At 35.8% G+C, this 24,514-nt stretch overlaps 1 protein-coding gene across 2 annotated transcripts in view; it reads right to left on the bottom strand.

The window, feature by feature from the left end:
* The window catches only part of LOC131428532 (RNA-binding protein asd-2), a 361,605-nt gene that overhangs the window by 129,588 nt on the left and 207,503 nt on the right, over positions 1 to 24,514 (bottom strand). For both annotated transcript variants that reach the window (XM_058592533.1, XM_058592534.1), the window contains one exon: positions 18,701 to 18,807. In XM_058592533.1, the coding sequence (XP_058448516.1) occupies positions 18,701 to 18,807 (107 nt within the window). The remainder of the gene's footprint in view (positions 1 to 18,700; positions 18,808 to 24,514) is intronic.

Raw genomic sequence — 24,514 nt, forward strand, 5'->3', positions numbered from 1 at the left:
ACTTCCTTAGTAAGGACCTAAATTTACTTCACTTAGTTTTCACCGTGTAGTGATAATAAGGCCGTCTGTCTACTGGGTTCCTGTTGACTTTTTTATTTTTATTTGAAAGACAGTTTTATTCACGCCTATTTGCGTACAAGCTTTACGTGGTCGATTGAGCCGATTTTTTTAATAAATTTTTTTTTGTGTTCAATCAATCACCCTTTTTCTAGGGGAAGAGGAGCTTCCATTTCCCTCCTGCGAGGATTGAGGGGCACTTTGTTCGTGGTTCGTCTCGTCATCCATTGACGCATCGGTGGTATTGTTGATTTCCGTCTTCTTTTCGTTTTCCTTGTTATTCGCAGTCTTGATCTCGTTTCTAGTTACTGTAGAATCGCCTTGTTGTACATTGATTGCAGTTGCTGGTTGGTTAGACGGTGAAGGTGTTTTGGAAACAGAAGCACTGCATTCATTAGTTTCCGTTGTTTAGCGGTTGTCCTTGTTTTTGTTTGTTTTGTTTGTTTTCGCACTTCCAGTGCTAGGTTTGCCGTAGTGTGCAGGTTGTTCACAAAACTGACATTTAACCAGTTGATTTTCTTACGTAATCAGCATTTTACACGGATATATTCCATCTTGACCACAAACGATGTAAGATGGAATTGCTTTACGTAGTTGCATACGTACCACTCGCACGCCATTCCGGATACCGGGGAAAAAATTACGCCATACTTTCCTTTCGATGGAAAGAACTTCACCGTACTGCGACATGTTTTCCCGAACGAACCCATCGAACCCTGTTTAACATTGTCATGATCAACACTATGCACCTCGTTGTTCATCGGAGCAAATGCAATTGCATCTCTTTCACGTTTGAACATAATGTACACACAGTTCGACGCCTTGTTGAGTTGAATTTCACTTACATTATTAGCATCTAGATGCATTCGTTCTTTAAGTAAGATTTCAATTTCATTTTCTGCTGGTCTAACTTTGCAACGCTTGAAATCTACACAAATTGAATTCGGTCTTGTAGGCCAAGTTTCAGGCTTGGTAAATCGTATTTGCTCACTTCGTACACTCTATTGTTCACTGGCGTATTGTCTTTGTTTCTGTTGTTTCGACCGTAAACGATTTGCGACTGTGACGGATGAGATGCGAGCACGAACTTTGAGTTGACTTTTTATTGTATTCCTGATCACTTTCATGTTTTTCTGCTGACTTTCTACTATCTATCAGCTTTCTTTTTTCCGTGGTTATTTTTTCGACGACGAACAAATGGAACTTATTTTCACCAATGTGCAGCAATGAAAGCTGCACTGGATATTGTTTGATTTTTTACTGTGTTCTTGATATTTTTCTTCCAATTTTGAGAACTCTTTCTGATGACTTTAACTGTAATACTGTAGTTTTAAGTGACGTTTCCGCTTCACACTAAGTAGTGTTTCTGTTTTCTATTTCAAAGTGAAGTATCATCATGAAAGCAATTTGGAATCAGTAATGAAACTATTTTCGAATAAGAAAAAATAGAAAAACCAAACATTAGAAATAATGGAAATAAAAAACGATGCGTAAATGTATTGAAGAGAGAAAAGACGAAGCGCTAACCGCTTCAATGAAATGAATATAGACGAAAATAGATGACAGTAAGCTTTTTTCTATCTCGACCTAAAAGGTCGAATTTCTACAACGGAAGACGTGTTCGCTGTTGTTTGCTAAACATTATATGTCTTTTCCGAAATTGAAATTTGAAGTTGAGTATAAAGAGCTGTCGTCACCTAAATAATGCTCTGCCGTTTAAAATAGTGGATAGAAAAATGTTTCTATCGTTAATAATAAACGATGGTTTGTGACTCAGAACAAAAAGTTACTGATAAAAAGGGGAAACGCACTTGTTTTAAAATCCAGAGACAGTAGCAAGTAGATAGTGGATCGAATAAAGACAACATAAAGATTATCAGAAAGACAACAAATTTATTTAGACAGACAACGAGAACACAGAAGAATGAGTGTACAAGAATATCAGAAAGACTGCAAAATACCCCAGAAAGATAGAAGAAAGGCTTTAAAGAGATAACTGAAAGATCACAAAATTGCATCAGAAGAATCAGAAAGACAGCAGACTAACAGCCGAGAAACAGTTTACAGACAACGGTGAGCTCGAAAACTTAGCAAAACGGTAATAATAATACATCAAATAAACCAGAAAGACATCAGTAAGTCAGTAAATAAACTGCAAAAGAACCAAAGATAGACAGCAAGATCTGATTACTGAGTGTTTAATGGAGTAGTTTTACTGCCGAATCGATTTATCCAGAGAGAGAGAGAGAAAGACAGAGAGAGTGAGAAAAACAACGGATTTGAACTCCGTTTATGAGATTTTTTTTGCTCCAAGTTTATTACTGTTATTCTCTTCGTCTGGCTTTTCCTAGCTCTGGTTTCTGGTTGGGTTTCGATATTAAATAATAACAAAAATAGATTAGTAAAACAGTATAGACACAACAGAAAACAATGAATGATTTTCTGGAAGACATCTGAAGGATAGCTCAATAACTACAAAATGACAGCGTGAAATCTTTAGAGATAGTAAGAACATACCAGAAATGCTACAGAAAAAAAGAGAGGAACTACGAAAAGTACAGCAGGAATACAGTATTGAGTGAGAAGAAAGTTAGTAACAACGTAGTTGAATATAAAATATAAAAACGTGTTTAATCCACCTAGCAGTGAGATGATACCTATTTTTATCAATCCGCATGTGTTTTTTGCATGAATATTCTTCGGTGTTTAAGTTTTCATGACATTATTTTAATGACCGTCGTTTTAAGCGACAATTTGAGATTTTAATCACTCATTACTCTGTAATGTCGAAACTGCAAATATGATCGAATTTGTATCTAGAAGTGTGATAATCGATTAAACATGCCATGATATGTAAGTTCCACTCTAGAGTTTGCGGTAATTTAAGGTACTTTTATCTTCTATATCGGTTTGAATTTTAAAAATTCATCATCATGTAATTCGAGAACCGAAAGTCATAATTGGATAAAATTATTTAATTTTTGTATATAAGTTTGTTTTAATTTGAATTTTTGTTTCTGAAATTTGATTAAGCTTTTTATACTGGAACCGGAATTCTAAAAGCGGTATGGCCGAAGTTAGATAAATTCACCTGAGTAGCTGTACAGTTTACATTTGTTTCAAAATATTTGCAAATCAGTTAAGACATCTTTGAGAGATCATAGCACGAATTAAATTTTTAGGTGCATTCTGATCGACAACTGAATACCACTAAAACTGAAAAAAGTTAATTTTTTATCGACTATCCAAATCTGCTAACCCGATAAACCTGATTAATTTATGTGGAGTAGACATTTTTATACTATCCCCGAAACCGGAAGTTGGATCTGACTGAAAAGCAAGATGTTTTATAGAACCTTGAACCATTTGAATCTTAGATGATTCTTAGATTTCATTTGAATCTTAGATCGGTTTAGCCATCTACGAGAAAAATGAGTTACACAATTTTGATTTCGTTTCACATATCATCATGTTGTTCCAGAACCAGAGCCCGGAACCAAACATAATTCAGGAACTTTGTTTGGGAGCATACGATTTTTCGTATGAATCTGAATTTGTAGAAAAGAAATTTTCCGAGAAAATTAAGTGAAATTATTTGTCACACACGCATTTGCTGATCTCGACGAACTGATTCGAATGGTATATGGATGTTATGTTGTTCCAGCATTTTTTGCTGTAAGTAGTTTAAAACAAAATAATTAAAAAAAATTCTGCCATCATCTGGTTTATATATGTCATATTCGAACGACTATGTTGCCAAAAACGAGCCGTGCCAAAATCGGTCCGAGGCTAAATGTCATGAAAAAGGATGCTGTACACAATCCTTTTGGTACTTAGAAACAATTGTATGTAACAGTATAAAAAATCGTGTTTTCCGTTGCTCCCAAGCATTTCTTTGTCATACAGCGCTCAAAACTTGTACTGCTGGAATAGGGGGAAAAGTCGTTTACACAAAAATTTCGATATCTCCGTTAAAAATGGACGGATTTTAACAATCTATGGCTTGTTGGATAGGTATTACCGTGCGGAATCTAAGTCTGAAAACATATTCTGTTTTCAAGGTCAATTGTGACAGATACTGTCAAAAAACTGAAAAATTTGACATAAAACTTTGTATAACTCAAAAAGTAAACATCCGATATCAAAACCATTCAATAGCGTTCTGGGTGACGGGGAGACCTTTCATTTGCGACTAGTTTGATCAAAATCGGTTCAGCCATCTCTGAGATCTCGACCTCTTAGTTGACAACACACATACAGACACACACACATACACACACACACAGACATTTGCTCAGTTCGTCGAGCTGAATCGATTGGTATATGTCATTCGGCCCTCCGGGCCTCGGAAAAATTTTCTAAAATTTGAGCGAATTCTATACCTATTTTTTATATATATAAAAATAGGTAAAACAGGAAAAACAGCAGAACTACATCAAACAGTTAACTGAAAAACAGCAATGTAATAAAAAAATGCAGAAGAACAACAAAATACTTCAGGAACACACAGAGAGAACAGAAAGGGAGCTGCAATACAAAAAAAGAGCAGAGATGGTTAATGGAAGGGATGTAAAAATATAGCTGACAGACAATGGATAGACTGCAACACTATTGATGAATGACTGAATTAAAACTAGGGAATTAAAACAGAAGAATGACGGAAAAAATACAAATTTTTGAGTAAAAATATGCTAAAAATAATTTAGAAAGGCATAGAAGGTAGTACAAAATCAAAACAAAAAATACGGTAAATGACAGCAGAAAAAATCTTCAGATAGACAACAGTGCTACAGCAATAAAACAACCGAATTACTACCGGAAATCGCTTTTACCGGATGGTAATGAAATCTTTGCATAGACACTGCAAGAAGATAGAAAAAATGCAGTGGAAAGGAACTATAGAAGATATAATTAACAAGGCTAACAGACAGATACAAAAAAGAAAAAAAAAGAAGAAAAACGCAAACTAAAGACAGAGGAAAAACCGAAAATAAAATACCGAAAAACGTTGAAAAAAATTGCAGACGAAAAACAAAAGCAATACAGACGAAATTCAAATTAAAAAGCAGAAAGGCAGAAGAAACACAGCATAGCAAAAGAAAAAAGATAAGAGATGACAAACAAAGCAAAACAAGGAAATAGAAAAAATGCAGTAGCAGAAAGAAATAAGATAACTAACAGGCGCGAGAAAGAAAGAAAAAAGAAGAAAGTGAATGAAAGTAGAAAAAGTCAGAATAAATGAAACAAGACGTATAGGAAAAACACAGAGAGATAGAAGTACGACATTAGAAAATAGAAGAAATGCTGCAGAGTCAAAGTGGAAAGACTGTGAAAAGAAAGCAAGTGTTTCGCAGAAAGACAGATAGAAATCATAAAGAAACACAGCAGAAAGATAAAAATAATGCAGTGGAAAGACAGTAGAAGAAGAAGGTTCAAAAATAGGACAACCGTTTCATAAACGGTGAGATAATGTTTTTCGCTTGTCACCCAAATAATAGTTTTTTTTATTAAACTAATGTTTATTTTCTACTTTTATTATTTATGACTTCTGACCAGTCAGTAATTTTCATTTTTTTGTTTTCTCTAGCTAATGTTTTTTTGCTAATATTAGGTTTTGTAGGATATGCCACTTATGCAATTGCATATCCAGAGTAAAGAGGGTGTTTGTTACGCCACTTATCCCACTATAGCTCCGGAACTGAAAGCATCAGCCATTTGATTTTCGAACATATTTAATTATTGAAAGATAGCTTTCAACCGAATCTAGGATTTTATAAATCACTTCAACCTTTTCCGCAAAGATTACATACAATTCACATTTTGGTAGTCGAGGCCATCGATCGTCGAAACCAAGCGCATCCGGGCTACGATTAAGAGTCGAGTTTAAAGTAATTCTATATTATTTCAATATAGAAAAACAAAAAATAAAAATACCATACTGTGAAACTGCATACAAGCAAGAGAAAGCTGGAACAGAGACAAAACAAAAACAGTAGAAAGACATCAGAAGGTCGGAAGGCAGACAGAACGATAACAAAAGAAAAGCAGGAGAAAGATACACAAAGTTTAGAAGAAAAACAAAAGATAGACAAAACAAAATCTTATAACGTGAAGATTGTCGAAACATTACAAAACTTAATTAATAAATACAGTAGGGATATAGGAGGAAAGTAACAAACAAAGTCTCAAAAACAGCAAGAAAAAGATGACACAAATACTTAGAAAGATGGAAGTGAAACATATGAAACATAACTAAAAGACAGTAAAAAGGCAGGGAAGTAACAGAGTGAAAACTTGAAGAAAGAGCAGAATATAAAATGCAGACAATTAACAAGTAAGAGAGCAAATATACAAAAAGTACTTCGGCAAAAGTAAATGATAAGTATGTTTGCAGAACATAAGCAGTAACATAGCATAATTGCCACAAACAGACTGAAAAACGTTTGTTAGAGAAACAGTAGTAAACTGCAGAAGGGCAGCAAAAATACTACGAAGACACAGTGATTGAAACAGCAGAAAAAAAGACAACATCCATCTGCTGTCTGGCAGAACTAAGATAGATGATCAAAAGTCCGAAGAAAAAATACACAGAAAAGCTAACAGAAAGAAATCTGAAAAGGCAGCCAAAAGACCGCAAAAAACAACAGTATTACAGAAATATATTAAAAAAACAAACGAATGAAACCCGTATAGAATAACAGCAAAAACACTAAAGATTGATAGCAGAAAGGCTGTTCAAAGATGGCAGAAAAAACATAAGAAATATAACAACAAAAAAGTTGAAAGTGCAAAAAAAGGTATCAGAAAAACAGTAAAAATTCATGAGAAGCCGAACAAACTGAAAGAAAACATACAGGATATTAATAGAAAAGTTATAATTACTTGTAGAAAAATCAGAGAACAAAATAAAAACCGCAGATAGATGGAAGATACCAGAAAGACAGCTGAAAAACAACAGGAAAATGCAAAAAGAGTAAAGTAAAGTAAAGCACAAAAATGGGTACAAAAAATATACAGGATATTTATAAAAAAAAGTTATAATTAATTGTAGTAAAAAAGGTATAAAGAGATCAGAGATAAAAATAAAAACTGCTGATAGCCATAAGATAACAGAAAGACTAAAAAAACTACAGAAAGACCTATTTAATACAGCAAAATTTCACCGAAAAGACAGCAACAAGAGTGCATAAATACACTGTATAAAGCAAAAAGTCAACGAAAAATATCAGAGAAACGAAAGAAAAACTAAATATTTTTAGTCTAAAAACAACTGAATGGTAGGAGAAAGATGACGTAAAACAAGCAGAGCCAAGAAAAGAAAGACCGTAGAATTGCTGTACGAAGACAGCCAAAATACTACAAAAAGAACTTGGAAAGATAGAGAAAACAGATGCACAGCATACAGAAAGCCAATAGACAATAATAAGACATCAGATAGACATAGAAAACATTGTCATCAGGTCAGCATGAAGATAGGAGACAGAAGGTCAACCAACAGTCAAATGTATCCGAAACAGAACAAAAAGAAATCAGGGAGACAGTAGGAAAACAGTGGACATGTTGACAATAGAAAAACCAGTGAGTCAAAAGAAAGACAATGGAAAATAGTAGTAAAGCAGCAAACATATAGCAGGAAGGAAACTGATAAATAATAATAAAACATCATAAATTGAGAAGGAATACACCAGAAAGACTGGAAAACGAAAATAGAAGAACGATACAAAGCGACCAAAAAGGCGGCAGACCAACAGACGAAAGACAGTTGAAATGCAGAAAAATTATATTAGAAGATAGAATAAACCTAATGGAAAAACAGTTTATAAACAGCAAAAAAGCAACAAAGAGACAACATAAGCAACTACAGAAAGAAAGCTAACAGAAACTAAACAAATAATAAAAAAACACACACACAAAGATATTAGAAAATAGAACGACAGTTGAAAGACAGAAATAGAATACCCAATTTAATCAACATGCTGAGACGCCTTGGGTTTCAACAAGCTCGCTTCGAGTGAATTGGTTCCGTTATCGCACGTGACAGCTCAATTTCGCTTCGATAGAGCTGAAACTTTTTGTTAGTGTGTGTGTGTGTGTGTTTGTTCAGTGTGCCCAGACATCGACTGATTGAAATGCAATTGGATACGAGTTTCATTGCGAGCTCGAGTTGACAGTATCCGCATGAGTCAAGAGCTTTCAAGTCCGTCTCTTGCTTTGAAATTTGACCCCAGACCACGGCTCACCAAACCCTTCATGTCTAGTGCGGCGTAATTTCCGCTTCCCGGCGAGGCACACTGCGGTGCCGGTTAACAAGCACGGAAAATGGCACTTTTGCCATTATGAACTTAAACTCTTGAAATCGTGACACACACGCAAGCAAGCGACGCAAGGTTCGACGGAAACGCTGATAAATGTTTGCACGTTCGCTGATCAATGGCATGGCATTTATTCCCGGCGTATGGTGGCGTCCTGTCTCGTGTCGTCCTGTGGCCTGGTCAGTGCGGTAAAATTTTTGTCTACCGACTCCCTTGCCCTGTTCGAGGTGCACCGAAGTATTGCAGGATCAATGACAACTCGTAACAGACGATAAGTTGCAGCTTGCAACTCGAACGTACGACCGGGAAGCCTTCGGAAAAGGTGATGTTCTTTTTTTTCATGTCACGTGATTTTGTTTTCTTTGTTCGCCCTCTGGGACAACGTGATTCGATCGGTCCCAAAACGTGTACCCATCGTCGACGGGAGGAGGGGAACATTAAAAAGTGTGTGTTTTACTGCGATCCGTTGGGGGAGGGGAAATGGTTCAATCAAGGAACGGCTTTTTTATTGCTACTCATGCATCAACTTTACACTTCAGTGACGATTTTTTTTTGTGTCATGCTACGATATTTTAATGGCAAACTTTTATTGGCACTGTTGTGTGATGTGTTTCGAATTACCATATAATTATGAATATTGGCTCGTTGAATGTGCGTCGTTATTCGCTTCGTCAGCAACGGTGCCAAAAAAAGAGGCCGGTGCTTGTCGAAACCGTTTTGCTGTTGGAAATTTATGGCGGTATTTTTGGTGCATTAAATTTGAGACGTTTTGCGCTTTAATGTTTCATTTTACGGTTTGATTGATTTTACTTGGTGGATTTTAACAAGCATTGAGTGAAATATCCCCTAGAGGCACGAAATAATATGCAATGCTGTAACTGGCAGCACGGTTGTTGATGAGACGCATGGGGTGGTAATGGTTTAGAGTGTAGTGAAGATACTCACTTGTACGCGGCGGACAGATTTCTGGTGTGTAGGAAAGTAGTGATAAAGGCCTTTTACCATTTACTATCCGAACCGGTAAAAGACCCTCTGTCACGTCTCACCTTTCCGTTCTATACATTCACATCCTTACTCTGCCTTGAGTACTATCATTCTATAATTTTCATTTGCTGTTTCTACAAAATTGGTCTCTGTTTAAGTAAATATCTCAAACAGAAAAAAATAAACTTTTCTGTCTAAGCAATCTTTTAGTATTTGATTCCAGTGACGGGATAAAAGTCTATCAATCAACGGACAAATCCTAATATGAAAATCTGTTGTGAAATCCATTTATATTATAATTTGAAACCAATTTGAACTGATATTCAAAGAAGTAATGGCATCATGAAACTTTACTGTCAAATTGAGAGTTGCATGAGCCGACTTGACATTGCATTTTGGACGTTGAAATTCCATGTCAAATTATGAAGTCAACATTTTCAAACTAGATAAATATATGGAATTACAATTCAATTGTTGTGGATAAAATAAATTTAAAAAAAACTATGAAATCTCGTCGTTGAATATTCTTGTGAGCGCGGCAATGACTAATTGAATCTACCATCCTACAAGCACAATCTTTTGGAATAACATTTTTAGCGTCATTTTGTTGTAAGAATTTTATTTTATTAGTGAATAAAGATTAATACAGATTTTTTATACAAAGCAATACAGATTTTCTATGAAAATATCTGGCATCTCTGGTGCAGACACAATGATATTTCTCGGTTGATTTTCCAAAAGGGCGTATAAGCAAGTGAAAGTTTCTCTTTAATCACTCTCTCTTTCGATTATTGTGATGTGATTAAAAAGATTTTCTTTGATATCACTATTCTGTTTCGGATATCATTTTATGCAAAGAGTTGAGTGATAAACGTGGGAACCTTTGGTAATTAATAGAAGAGAAAGTAAACAAAGAGAAACTGTCACTTGCTCATACGCCCTATTGAAAAATCAACCGAGATTTCTCGGTGAATTTATCAAGAAAAAAAGTAAAGAGAAACTGTCACGTGTTTGTAAACTTGAGCGTTTTTCGGTGTTTACTTCCTCTTCCGATTACCAGGACATTTCAGATTTCCAATTCGATTTCCGAAGAACTGTTCGATCCATAACTGGAATGGTGCAAGTATAATTTTACACTGAGAACCAGCGTTGCCATGTTGCAAGATTTGTCTGGCAAATGCCAGATATTTCTCGTTTCGACAGACACTCAAACTAACCAGATCTTTTGCCAGATTTTCCAAATTATCCCAGATTTTCAAAATTTTCCTAGATTTTGTTAGATCTCGCTAGATCTTTTCGGTTTTGCCCTCTATACGATAGGTGGGGAGAACTTTTTTTTGCTCAATGAAAATGAAGCCCGGCAAAAATTTCCTTGTATATAGTAGACCCAGACAAATCCAGATAAATTTTTGAGTTTGACAGATTTTTGAAAAAATAACCTGGCAACTCTGCTGAGAATTGAAAAACGAACACGAAATCGGCCGAGTAATGTATGGAATACTATCTCATCTTTTTCTAGCCGCATCCGAACACAAAAGAACAGAAAACCGAAGTTTTTTCCTCCCGCCGATTTCTCGAGCAGGCTTGACAGGTTACCAGATTTATCTGGCAAATGCCAGATTTTTCTCGCTTCGCCAGACACTCTTACGAACCAGATCTTTTGTCACACTTTTACAAATTTTCCCAAATTTTACAAATTTTCTGAGATCAAAAAAAGCTTCAGTGTTGCTGCAGAAATCCTGAATAACATATGTAATTATTACTTTTTTCGTGTGAAAAAATGCCGCGTCAAAATTTCAAAAAAGACAAAAAGCAGACTGTGGATCTGCATAAGTGTTTTACAAAAAAAAGGTAAGAGGATTTGATTCACTTAAACATTGTTTATAATGTTTTTTATCGAACATTCCAGAGAATGTAAAAAGGTCGAACTGTACAGAATCACCGCAGTCATCGGAAGATAAATTCGAAATACTTATTTATAACATTGATTGTTCTATCAGTAATGTACGAATAAGTAGGCAATTATGGTTTGTTGAATCTAAAAACTAATTCCTCTGTTTTTATTTTAAGCTTTGTCTAATGATACGTCCCAAGTGCAGATGGATGCACCTGAACAGTTTAAGGAATTACATATTGTGACTGAGCACCGGAGTGTCGAGACAGGTAAAAAAAATTCATATGAACTTGAAACAAATGCTAACAAACATTCATTGCAGTTTCTAGCAGTCAAATTTCGGATTCCAGAGAGCTCCGTGAGAGCTTTTCGTATAATAAATCGTCTAATATAGACCTTCCGTTGAATGATGACTCAGAGATATCTCGAGAGCCGTGTCCTGTGAAATGCTTTCAACAAAATCAGATTATTTCAAACGCTAAAAATATATCCATTCGCATATATCCTCAGGTAACTAACAGTTATAATACCATAAATAGCTCAAAAGGCCGCTTTGCAATAGCATAAACATGTTAAGCTGTTTAGTCGCTATACTGCTGATTTATTTATATCTAGTGTGCCAACATGTTTTAGTAGTTTTTTAGCCGTGAGAGTTCAGCAGGACTATTTCCATAGATTTTGTCCTATGCAGAGCTCATGTTGAATCAAGTTGCCTTGCGAGTATGGAAATAGTCGTACTAAATTGTCAAAAAATCGAGGTTGTCTGTGACGATCAAAAACCTAACATTTAATTCTGATTGTGATATTTGCAATAAAATAATCATCAAATTACAATACAAATTTACTCCCAACTCTTCTTGTCGTATCAAAAAATTCTGTCTACGTATTTACAGGTGCACACGCAGAAATCTAATGATAAGACTAAAGGATTTCAAAAGTACGTCAAGAACTGGGAAATTAAACTGCCCTGTCTAGCTCCTTGTTCTGACCTACATTCGGCTTATTGTCGCATTTGTCGCAAAGAAGTCAGATATTTAGCAGGAATCGTTGATTTGCAGAAGCATGGCTCCACTCTCAAGCACAAACAATATTAATTATTTATCAACGAAATTCCGCAAAGTGCCGTAGAAATATTTCGAATTGAACAGGTTTGTCGAAACATTTATAATTAATTGAGTTGCAGTCCACTGAGAACTAGCAAATTTGATGATATTCAAGTATTACTTGAACTGAAACCCGTAACGCGTTGAGTGTAACGAAAGTTAGAAAGTGTAGTACAAAGGGTACTGGATCGGTATGAAGCTCTTAAAATTTATTTCGGATTATTAATAAATGTCCATCAGATTGAGAAAATCAAATTGGTATCAATTTATGACACTTTGAACGATCCAGTTACAAAACTCTACTTAACGTTTTTGGCACCCATCTAATGTTATAATATGTATAAATCGGGGAGAGTACGTGAGCGTAAGTAAAACAAACCCAGGAAACATTTGATAAAAATATTAATCATTTGAAAACAAAACACTTGATAATTTTTAATATCACATGCCTGATTTTGCCAGACTTTTGCCCAGACTTTTATTTTTTGCACCTGGCATCTCTGAATCTCGAGAATATAAATAAGGCTAGTGGTTCATAAAACATAAAAGTACCACAGGGAATATTCTGACGAATCTGTCAATTTTCGATTGACTTTAACATGGATGTTGAGACGAAGTAAATGTCATACGAAGTGATAGACAATACCGGTTGATATTTTTTTGGAAAACAATCAGTTTATTTCCAGAGCAACAGTAATTTTCATTCAATTCTGAGAAAATGTTTTTAATACACTAAGCCCCGAATTGCACGAGCAAAAAAGCGATTCCAGTGTTGTGCCAATTTCGACATTCCAATCCGGATAAGTGTGCAAATAATCGAACATATCTCAATCCATCTTCAAACGCGATTCCCCACATGTTCGTTTTAAGGTAGCGCACAGTAGGCCAGGTGCGGGTTTTTCGAGGAATAGGAGCATTTATGTCGGACAAAAATTAGCCTACAATTCTGAAAAGCTTCAGGGATCTTTACTCGGATACTCGGATATCAAATGATCAGAATATCGAATCACTAAACGAAGCAATGGTGTAAGGGTAAAGAAAAGATAAGTGAGGTTAACGGAAAAATATTCATATTCATTATGGAACAAAATCAACTTTAGTAAAGAGCTTTGACTTAAAAATCTTATGATTAATGACCAACCGAGGTCCTATGAATTATTAACAGGTTAAGTATTTTTTTCCACTTTTAGCTCTTAAATTGATGATTTTTGTTTTATATTTTCCTCTTTCTACAGACTACTTTTTATTTTCTACTTTTTACATTCTACTTTCTGTTTTCCACTGTTCACCTTGTACTATCTACTTTCTGTTTTTTATGTCTATCTTCTTTCTGGTTTTTACTTTCTACTTTATACATTCTATTCTCTACTTTCTACTTTCTATTTTCTACTTTCTACCTTTCACTTTCTACTTTCTACTTTCTACTTTCTACTTTCTACTTTCTACTTTCTACTTTCTACTTTCTACTTTCTACTTTCTACTTTCTACTTTCTACTTTCTACTTTCTACTTTCTACTTTCTACTTTCTACTTTCTACTTTCTACTTTCTACTTTCTACTTTCTACTTTCTACTTTCTACTTTCTACTTTCTACTTTCTACCATCTACTTTCTATTTTCTACTTTCTACTTTCTACTTTCTACTTTCTACTTTCTACTTTCTACTTTCTACTTTCTACTTTCTACTTTCTACTTTCTACTTTCTACGTCCTACTTCCTACATTTTTCTTTCTTCTGTCTGTGTTTATATATCTAACTAGCGGACCCCTGCACACTTCGTTGCGCAATAATATTAGATTAGATGTAGAAAATAAAAACTATCAATTTTAATGATTATTGAAGAAAAATATCATTATAATGCTCTATGATACTAACCTCAACCTTTTTATATCGCGGATAACAGGACAAATATTTAAAACCGATGGTTTGTCAAAACGCAAACAGGCAGCGTACAATTTACCATCCGAAAAAAAAACTCTAAACTCACTCTACAGACTCATAACGATTATTGACGGTAATAGAAAAGTTAAACGGATGAGAAAATGACGTTCAAATTGAAATGCCATAGCAGTGGGCATCATTGGAATGCGAATTTTTTCTTCTTCTAATTTGCCATTCAAAATTGTTGTCTCGACAACATTTGCGATTAACTTTTGAACTTTTAACTTTTTTCTGTACTTGTCTGCACTTTATTTTGTACTTTTTGTGTTTGTTCCTGTACTTGCTGTGTCTGCTCCAGTATTTTCTGTATTTGGTCCTGTAACTTCTGTACTTATATCTGTACCATCTGCACATTCTGTACCTTTTTCTGCACTCAATTGTGCCAGTACTTCCTATACTTGTTTCCCTTATTTATATACTTAGTTTTGTACTTTCTGCACTTGTCCCTGTATCTTCTTTATTTTTTTCCTAAACTTAGCTTTTGTATTTGTTTCTTTTATTTCAGTACCTGTAGCTGTCCCGGTGAATTTCTCACAACTTAAAAATTATCTTTGGATGGAAACTATTTCGAAAACTCTTAAGTTAGAATAATCGAACGACCCTCATGATTGCTCGAGATCAGTGAAGTAGGATGGTAGAATGTTCTGTAAAAATGAATCATCTGACAATTGTTTTTGATTCGATCTCAACATTTTTCCCCAAAACAGATACACACGTACACTTCGCACTTTAAAGCAGTTTTTTCCTGCTCTTAAAAGTCCCAAATGATTAAAGCAAAATACAACCAAAATCAGTTTTATGGTTTATGAGCAAGAGAGTGAATCATTCGAATAGTTCGAGTTCCCAAATTGGTTCGAGTACATTGGACGAAACTGTTCATAGTTACTCAAATGCAAATAATTTAAATTTTAAATTTTCGAATCGCGTTTGGGCCAATTGAAGACGTTTGGACTCAAATAAATAATCGAGCTTGCAATATGAAGCAATTGACGAAATTTGGAGGTCGTTTCGAGAAAAATTTACACAAAATCCCGTCCAAAAATCCTTCAAAGGTATAGCACGGGAAATGCTTAGGAAAAATTTAAACTGAAAAAAAAACAGAAAACATCCTTCCAATTCGAACGGAATCGGTGTCTTAATTTGAAGTGGCAGCTGAGGGGTGCTAATCCTGTTGTCTCAGTGCATTGTGAAAGCAATAATTATATCTATCAAGAGATACAATTCACATTTCTGAAATTGTAGAAAAACAACGAATCATAAAAAACGTTAATCACTTTCTTTTCTTATAGTCGTTTTATAATTTGACTTCACGGTAATAAGCCCAAATTTATATATCAGAAAATTGAGATCTGTATGCTGTTCATTTGGCGCCCTTACTTAATTGAACATGTGATACGAAATAAAGAAACCTGTGAATCAAGTAGGCTCAGTGAAATTTTTGCACAAATCAGCTCGTTTGGCGCCAAACGGTTTTATTAATAATCTAGTATTCATATTTCGCTTTCCAGCGGGTAGCAACATTGCATAACTCGATACACGCCAAACAATCATTGGAGATCTAGCATGCATTGAATGGAAAATTTCCAATTCTAAACGAATTTCTCTACTTTCCCGAAGGATTTTCCTTATGTACTATAGCCTAAAACCTCCGCACTAACGAACAAAAAAAAAATCATTTGAAGATCGGCTCATTGAAGATCTTTCTCCATTATACTTTCAATATTCAATTTTCGTCAATCATTTTTTTTACTTTCCTTTTTTTAATTTTTGCTATTAGCTCTCTATTTTTCACTTTTAAGTTTTGACCTTCAATTTTTTATTCCTTTCAAGTTTCGTAATTTTGAAATTTTATTTGGTATCCCAAGTTTTCATGTTTTCAATATTTTCTCATCTTTCCACTTATTTTGTTTTCGACGTTTCTTGATCTAAGACGCTTTTTATTCGTTTTCGACGTTTCTTTTCGTTTTTTTGTTTTTAAATCTAATCTAATTCATTTCAAAGGTTTTTCGTTTTCAACTTCTTTCACTTTTTCTATACTTTAAATGTTTTCTTTATAGTCGAAGTGTTTTTCGTTTTCGACGTTTGTTTTTCGTTTTTGAAGTTTTTCATTTTTTCGTAGCTCTTTTCGTTTTTGACTTTTTTCGTTTTCGACGTTTTCTACAATGCTTACATTTCTGACGTGATTTGCTTTATCATTTTACCGTTTAAACTAAAATTCTAGCGTTTTTTTATCGTCTCGAAGCTCTATAGGTTATAACATTTTACGGGTTCAATGTAGAATTGTTTTAACGATTTAATGTTTTGACGGATCTAAATTTTTGACGGTTTAGCGTTTCACCGGCTTTAAAGGTTTTAACAGTTATAACTTTTTAACGGTTTAAGTGCACCAACGGTTCTATCGTTTCAATGGTCCTAACGTTTTAATCGTTCTAACGTTTTAATGGTTCTAACGTTCGGTCTTGACCTTCTAACGGTTTTAACCTTCGAACGGTTGAGCCTTCTAATGGTTTTACCCTTCTAACGGTTTTAACCTTCAAATGGTTTTAATCTTAAAACGGTTCTAACCTTATAACGGTTTTAACCTCCCGGGTTGGCAGTTCAATGCATAGGACGCTGGTCTTACAAGCCAGTTGTCGTATGTTCGAGCCCCGAGCTGGAAGGATTCTTAGTGTCAGTAGGATCCATTGTACTAGCCATTCAATGATTCTGTACACTAAGAATCGGCTTCGAAGTCTGTTGAAACAGAAAGGCAAAATTCCACAAAAGGAATGTAATGCCAAAACTTTGACTTTTGATGGTTTTAACCTTCCAACTGTTTTAGCCGTCTAACGATTTTAACCTTCTGACGGTTTTAACTTTCTAACTGTTTTAACCTTCCAACGGGTTGGGCCTTCTAACTGTTTTACCCTTTTAATAGTTTTAACCTTCTAACGTTTTTAAACTTCTAACGGTTTAAATTTTCTAATTGTTTTAACTTCCCAACGGTTTTAACCTTCTAACGGTTTTAACCTCCGAACGGTCTTGGTCTTTTAACGGTTTTAATGTTTTATTGGTTTTAACGTTTGTATGGTTTTAACGGTTTTAAAGCTTTTGCGGTTTAAACGTTTCATCGATTTTAACGTTTTAAGGGTTCAAAGTTCAACGGTTTCAAAGTTCCAACGGTATCAACCTTTTATCGGATCCAGTGTTTCAATTGTTCTTAGGTTTTAACACTTCAAACTTCTTATCGGTTTGAACGTTTTAACGGTTTGGAAATTTTAACGTTTTAACATTGTACCAAGTATTGTTACTAGGAACCTGACTCTTGAATTTTGATTTGTGACTTGAAGCTCGATCGTGGATTTTTTTATCTTTTAGCTTTGTTACTCATCATTTCCATAACATTCAGATCTTAAAACCTTCAATCCGTTACTTGGTTCAGAGTTCAACCAGAACCCATTCGACATTGACTCACTGTGACACGAAAGGAGGTCTTGCGTTAGATTCTCCGTTATCCGATAACTCGTGCGGAATTTGCCAAGCGGTACCTGATAAACGTTGGTTGGTGGGCCGGAAGGGAAGTTAAATGGTCTTGTTTTGCGATTCCCAGTGCGCCAGTGAAAAAACCTGAATTATTTTCCACTTGAAGTAGCAAAAAAAAAAAGCGGCACTCGTTCGCTCTCGTCTTTCAAACCACGGTACCTACGGTGCATGCTGGTCTCCGTCCGGTCGTAAACTGATGACAGAATATGACCACTCTGGAGAGGTTTGACTTGAAAGAAATCTTGCCACTATAAAGTTTGAAGTTTTGTATTGTTGGAAGAAGAGAAAAAAAACTTCCTAAGCCGACATCGGTCGATCCCTTCGGGAACGGGGAAAAATTTAGAGCTGCCGCAAGAGGTTCCTTGTTCGTTATGGTCCTTATTGCCAGCAGTCAGGGGAGGACATCGGAATGCTTCTCAGCTGATGGATGACACATTCGACCGCACTTGGATGGCCAAAAATTTCATTTTCTTGCTCGTTTTGAAATATTTCTATTGCCATAGCATTCTGTCTCGCCAAATTTCGCTCGGAATCAATTTATCTTTCGTTTGAAGAATAAAGGGCTTCGGCCACAGTCGGATTGTGGACCAGATGGCGAATCACGGAATCGGCGAACATTGTGAAACACCAGATCTTCAATTGATCCACATTTCCCATCCTTGCTTAGCCTTCGGAACGATAATGGATTTGAAGGAATTCCCTGCTGGCTGCGTTCAACAACTTATGAGCGTTGATATTGCCACCCTGGCTGGGATTTTCCGCCAATCATCCCCATAGCCAGCCCCTTCACACCCACCGGTTGGTCGTAATGGACGGAATAATCATCCGCACGAACGAACCAAGCAGTCAGCAGTCAGCAGTTTGCTTCTATGTTCGTCGTGGAACTCACCTTGGGATGATCCCTGACTGGCACCTGAACCCGGACGGCAATTTTGATCGGTTTGTCTCGGGTGATGTCAAGCATTTTCTTCTTTTCGTGCAGCATCGAGGGGGAACCTGTAATAATGAAACGGGAAAAGCAAAACGGTGAATTGACATGTACGTTCGGAATTGAAGAATAAGTGAAATTTATGTTGAAAGGGCGTGGGTGAACCGTCGTTATTATTCTAGAGCGTTGATGTTGGGAGGACGGCAGCAAGACGAAAAAAAAAAATGCGAATTGCGAACAACAATTTTCGCTGACGGTGGTTGCGCAGCTGGCTTCGAAAAATAAAACCTGGAAGCTAAATGGCCTCGTCATTGAAAATGTTGATTTATTCCGAATGGAAAAATGTTCGATTTTTGGAAAACGTGAATTCGGATTCTGTTGGTCGGTCGGTTAGACTGGATGGTGATTTTTGATGCTACAGTGATTGTAGGCGTTGTCGACGTTTTTAAATTGAACAGTTTAAATTTTTCTTGCTTTATGAATGCAACATTCAACATCAACAATATACCGAAATTCAGTGTTTGTTTCTCAAGTTGAGTAAACTTTGTGATTTGCTTAGTGGTTTATGTTGAACTGTTTAGTGGCGAGGCAGCTCAACATAAAATGTTAAGCATTGATGAGTCGAAGACGAAACGTTAAAAAACCAGACTAGTCATGTGCGCTTAGTACAAACCGGTTATTTGTAAGCAAACCCCTGCATGACAACTGAGCAATTCCAGAAATGCTTAGCAGATCATCAGACTCGACCTACTCCGATTTGGATGAAACTTTGCACATGGCTTCAGTATGGCAAACCATAAGTTTTGAACCGATGGAGAGGTCAATCCGACTCACGACTGTTTTTTAAAAAGAGCGTATGTATTTTTGCATTTCACAAAAATTGCCTTTTTCAAATCGTTGTAACTCGGAAACCGTTAATTGTACAAAAATGGAGTTCAGGAAGAAGTTGTAGGGAACCGATAGGGCACTCTAAAAAAATATACACTGAACAAATTATTTGATTTTTTTCTCAATAATCACAAAATAATTAAAAAAAGAATAAATAAAAAATAATCAGGGTTTTAATTTTTTGTTAGTTTTTATTTTAAAGCTGTTATTAAAACCTACAGATTGATGGCTATCCCATCCGTACCTTTTGAAAAATGAAGAAGTTACAGCTAAAACAATTTACAGATATATTCGAAATTTCAATTAACAGAAACCATAATTGGAAAATTAGAAGCTCAAAAGTGCAAGATTAAATTGAAGACCACGTTAAGCATTTGTGATCGCTGTCGAAGGCGGGCTTATAAGGAAAGTCATACGTCGGAAACAGAAGGGCAGTCAACAACGGAACCACAACCATCCACATCGCAATGCGATTTAGAGGAAGTACCTTCAGCAGCTTCAATCAACTCAGCATCTTCTGAAGCATCAGTCGCGGCGGAGTGTTCAAGAGCACACAACATTGAACTCTTCAACAAGGGCATCGCATGAATCAACGTGTCTCCGATATCAACGAAGAAAACCCGGAATGTTAATTATCCTCGAGAAAAATATTTGAATATTGCAAGAGGTATAAAAAAGAAAATATTCGGGTTCCCAGCGGATGAAGAAGATCCAGAATTACTCAAAACGGAAGCAGCCGAGTTGGATTGAGTGATTACTAAAATGATAGAGCAGTTTGCTAAGCCTGATTGCACTAGGAATGAAAAAGTGCGTTTGTTGTCAGTCTTGCCAAACTCGTGATCAAAGGAGAAAATTGCCACCCAATTCAAGGCGAATAAATACATTGTGTCGGAGGCAACCCAAGTAGCAAACATTGTTCTAGTACTGAATTTATTAACTCTTCTCGCAACGATTATGCGATTGGAAAAGCGCACTTTTCTTGTATGATGTGCAACAAGTTTCTTGTTTCATATGTTTCACAACAGTAATATTTGCTAAATGGAAACCGGAATTGAAACTGCTCAAATGATCTTGTCGTACAGTCAGTTGAAAAACCGGATGTGGAACTTAATCCATTCAGGTTTTTGAGTTGGTTTCACAAGAAGTAATATGAGTGAATTTTACATCCCTTACAAAAACGTGTTGAATCAACTGTCTAACATATCTAACAAAAATAACCCATCTGAGGCAATTGTGAAACATACCAAATTTAACAAGTTTTAATTGCTACTTGGGAATAGAATCAACTGACGAAAAAAAGCCAAGAAACAAACGGGACGCAGCAGGAACGAAACGATAGAAAACGAGGTGCTTCAATATTTCAACAGCGATGGCGTCAGCAGAGTAATGCCGGGATCAAGAGATTGCGTCACAGTCAAAATGAATGGTAAGTGTGAACGCAAACAAAAACGATTGCTTTATTCATCATTGAAAAAATTTTATTTGGGTTATAAGGAGGAATTTCCAGATCGAAATATTGGATTTAACACATTTGCAGCATTAAGACCACAATACTGCAAGTTGCTTGGAAGTTCTGGTTCACATAACATATGTGTCTGCACAATCCATAAGAATGTTTCATTAATGATTCTAGATGTTGAAAAATATTTCAAGTATGATTTATTCAAAAGATATTTTTTATTCAGGCCTATTTGCGTACAAGCTTTACGTGGCCGATTGAGCCGATTTTTTAAATAATTTTTTTCTGAGTTGGATCTCGTTGTCACCCTTTTTCTACGGGGAGAGGAGCTTCCATTTCCCTCCTGCGAGGATTGAGGGGCACTTCGTTCGTGGTTCGTCTCGTTATCCATTGCCGCATCGATGGTATTGTTGTCGATTTCCGTCTTCTTTTCGTTGCTAGTTGTTGTAGATACGCCTTGTTGTACATTGGTTGCAATTGCTGGTTGGTTGGAGGGTAAGTTGTTAACTGCAGCTGGTGTACTTTGTTCCATAGGGGATACGTTGGATGATTTCGTTGAAGGGGATGCTTCATTGTTGTTGGCGGCTGTCACAGGTGTACTGGGGTTGCTTGGGGTTAGTGTGAAGGAAGCACCGTTTTCCTTTGGTGTAGTTGTCTCCTTGTCCAGTTTATCACATGGCTTACCGTAATGAACAGCTTTTTGGCAATGTTGACAAGTGACCATCTGATTGTGATAGGTAACAAGTGATTTGCACGAAATTCTTGTATCTTGACCGAAAATCACATAAGAAGGTATAGCCTTCTTCAAGTGTATGCGTAATAAACGTGCGTCATTTAGAATACCGGGGAAAAATTCTTCCACTTTTCTTTTTCGATAGAGAGAATCTCTCCGTATTGGGACATAGTTTTGCGAATATAAGAATCGGTGACGCTTGAGGGAAGATCATGCTCACGCACTTCTATAGCACTATCATCCATATATACTGAAATGTTGTACTTAATGTTCTCGTGCTCCACATAGTGCACATTGTTATTGTCTTTTGCGAATTGAATTGCATCCAACTCTTTATAGAACTGGATGTAAACAACATTATTTGTCTTATTGCATTGAAGTAAATGCACACGTTTAATGTCGAGATGCATTTTCTCCTTAAGCAAACCTTCAAATTGTATTCCTTCGTGTCGGCGGTAGCTTTTGTTCGTTTGGTTCACTCATTTTCGAAGTCTATTGTTGACTACACAATACTGTACTTGGTTTCTTCTGTCCCGAACGTAAGCGGTTTTGTTTTATCGACTGACTTGGGTGAGATGTGAAACCGAACTGATTTCAAGTATGATGATAATAATTATTATTTAAAAAAGCTATTCTGTGACTCATCAAAAAGATCCTGCTACCTCCGTGAATGCAAAAGTTGTCCAGCGACACAAGATCTCGAGAGAAGCGTTTTAGACAATTTCGAGGACCGTGATTTGACTGAAATAAGATTTGAACACTGACAGATGTGATCTAGAGAAATTTGTCAAACCAGTAGAAGAATTGGCAACATATTTTTGCGAAAAATTAGAAAAACTTGTGACTCATGATTTTATTAAAAATCCGCAATCTGATTTTCTTAAAAAGGCAAAATCTAATTTAAAGACAGGAGAAATTGTAGTTATTTGTGATTTTTCAGAAAATTTTTTATTTGTGCTTCAGGGTGCTGTTCAAAGCCACTATTGGAGCAATGATCAAGCAACCATTCATCCGTTTGAAATTTATTATACAGAATCAGAAGAGCTTAAACATTTAAGTTTCATTGTGATTTCAAAAGTGCTTGAGCACAATACTATCGCGGTTCAAGTGTTTATTTCACACTTAATGTCATTTTTGAAAGACAAAATTCAAATTAAAAAAGCAATATTTATGTCTGACAAAGCTGCCTCGCAGTACAAAAACAGAAAAAAAACATTGATGCTGAGTGGTATTTTTTTGCAACTTCTCATGGTAAAAGACCATGTGATGCACTCGGGGGTAATTTAAAGCGAATGGCACGACGTGAAAGCTTGGCTAAACTACATGAACACCCAATCACAACTGCAAAACAATTATATGAATGGGCAGAGCAGAGACGTCGAGATGCATTCACGACTATGTCTTTTTGTTACGTGTCACAAGAAGAATATGAACGGGGTGTGACCGAGTGGAGTAGTGTTTATAAGGATACCAAAATGATTCCAGGTACACAGAAATACCATTCTGTCGTTCCGATCTCAGAAACTATAATCGCCACAATACTGTATTCGAATGACGATGCACGTAGTACTCATACAATTTTCAAAACCTTAAAACCTTAAATATAATTAAGAATTATTCATGTGATAATTGTAGACATAACAAGCAAATAAACAATTCATGGAAATATAAAAAATGGTGTTATAATCAAATATCCAAGCATCTCAAGAACAACTACTTGTAGGAGAAAGGATATCATTTACAAATTTATTGCCTTTAACCTGTAGAATAATATTCTACTGTTTAAATGACTATTTTTCAACGAGAAAGTGAATCGTTTTAACTGTATTTTCTTCATTTTTCAAAAGGCACGGATGGGATAGCTATCAATCTGTAGATTTTATTAACAGCTTTAAAATAAAATCTATAAAAAAAAATAAACCCTGATTTTTTTTATTTAACTTTTTTGGATTATTTTATAATTATTGAGAAAAAAATCAAAAATTTTTCGGTGTATATTTTTTTAGAGTGCCCAATCGATTCCCTACAACTTCTTCCTGAACGCCATTTTTGTACAGTTAACGGTTTCCGAGTTACAACGATTTGAAAAAGGCAATTTTTGTGAAACGCAAAAATACATACGCCCTTTTTGAAAATCAGTCGTGAGTCTGATTGACCTCTCCATCGGTTCAAAACTTATGGTTTGCTATACTGAAGCCATGTGCAAACTTTCATCCAAATCGGAGAAGGTCGATTCTGATTTTGTCACTTTTTCGTCTACTCATTTCTGGAATTGCTCCTGTTTATTGTTTAAAAGTTGTGTCCCAGAGAAATTTCAAAATTCCGCATCCAAACTCCGTTTCAGAATTCCTATCCAGAATTTAGTTTTGGATGAACTCTTCAGCTGGATTCTGGATCTAGATTCTAATTCTGGATTCAGAAACTGAATTCATAGCCATGATCATTGGCTTGAAACTGAATCCTGGTTCAGAATTCAGTTCCAAATTTCAAGTTCAGGATTAAGCCTAATACCGTTTTCGTTTTTGAACCTAGACGCGGGCTACTCTGACTCCGAGCAAAACGAACACGTGGTACGCGCCCTAAACAACAACTCATGAAAAAAAGAAAAAATAAACAAACTCGGCTGGATGCGTGGTGCGACCCGAGAAAATTTTCAGAGCGAAACTACGCGACCTCAGGTTGCTAAAACAAACAC

This window comes from Malaya genurostris, chromosome 2 (assembly GCF_030247185.1).
Source record: "Malaya genurostris strain Urasoe2022 chromosome 2, Malgen_1.1, whole genome shotgun sequence".
NCBI lineage: Eukaryota > Metazoa > Arthropoda > Insecta > Diptera > Culicidae > Malaya > Malaya genurostris.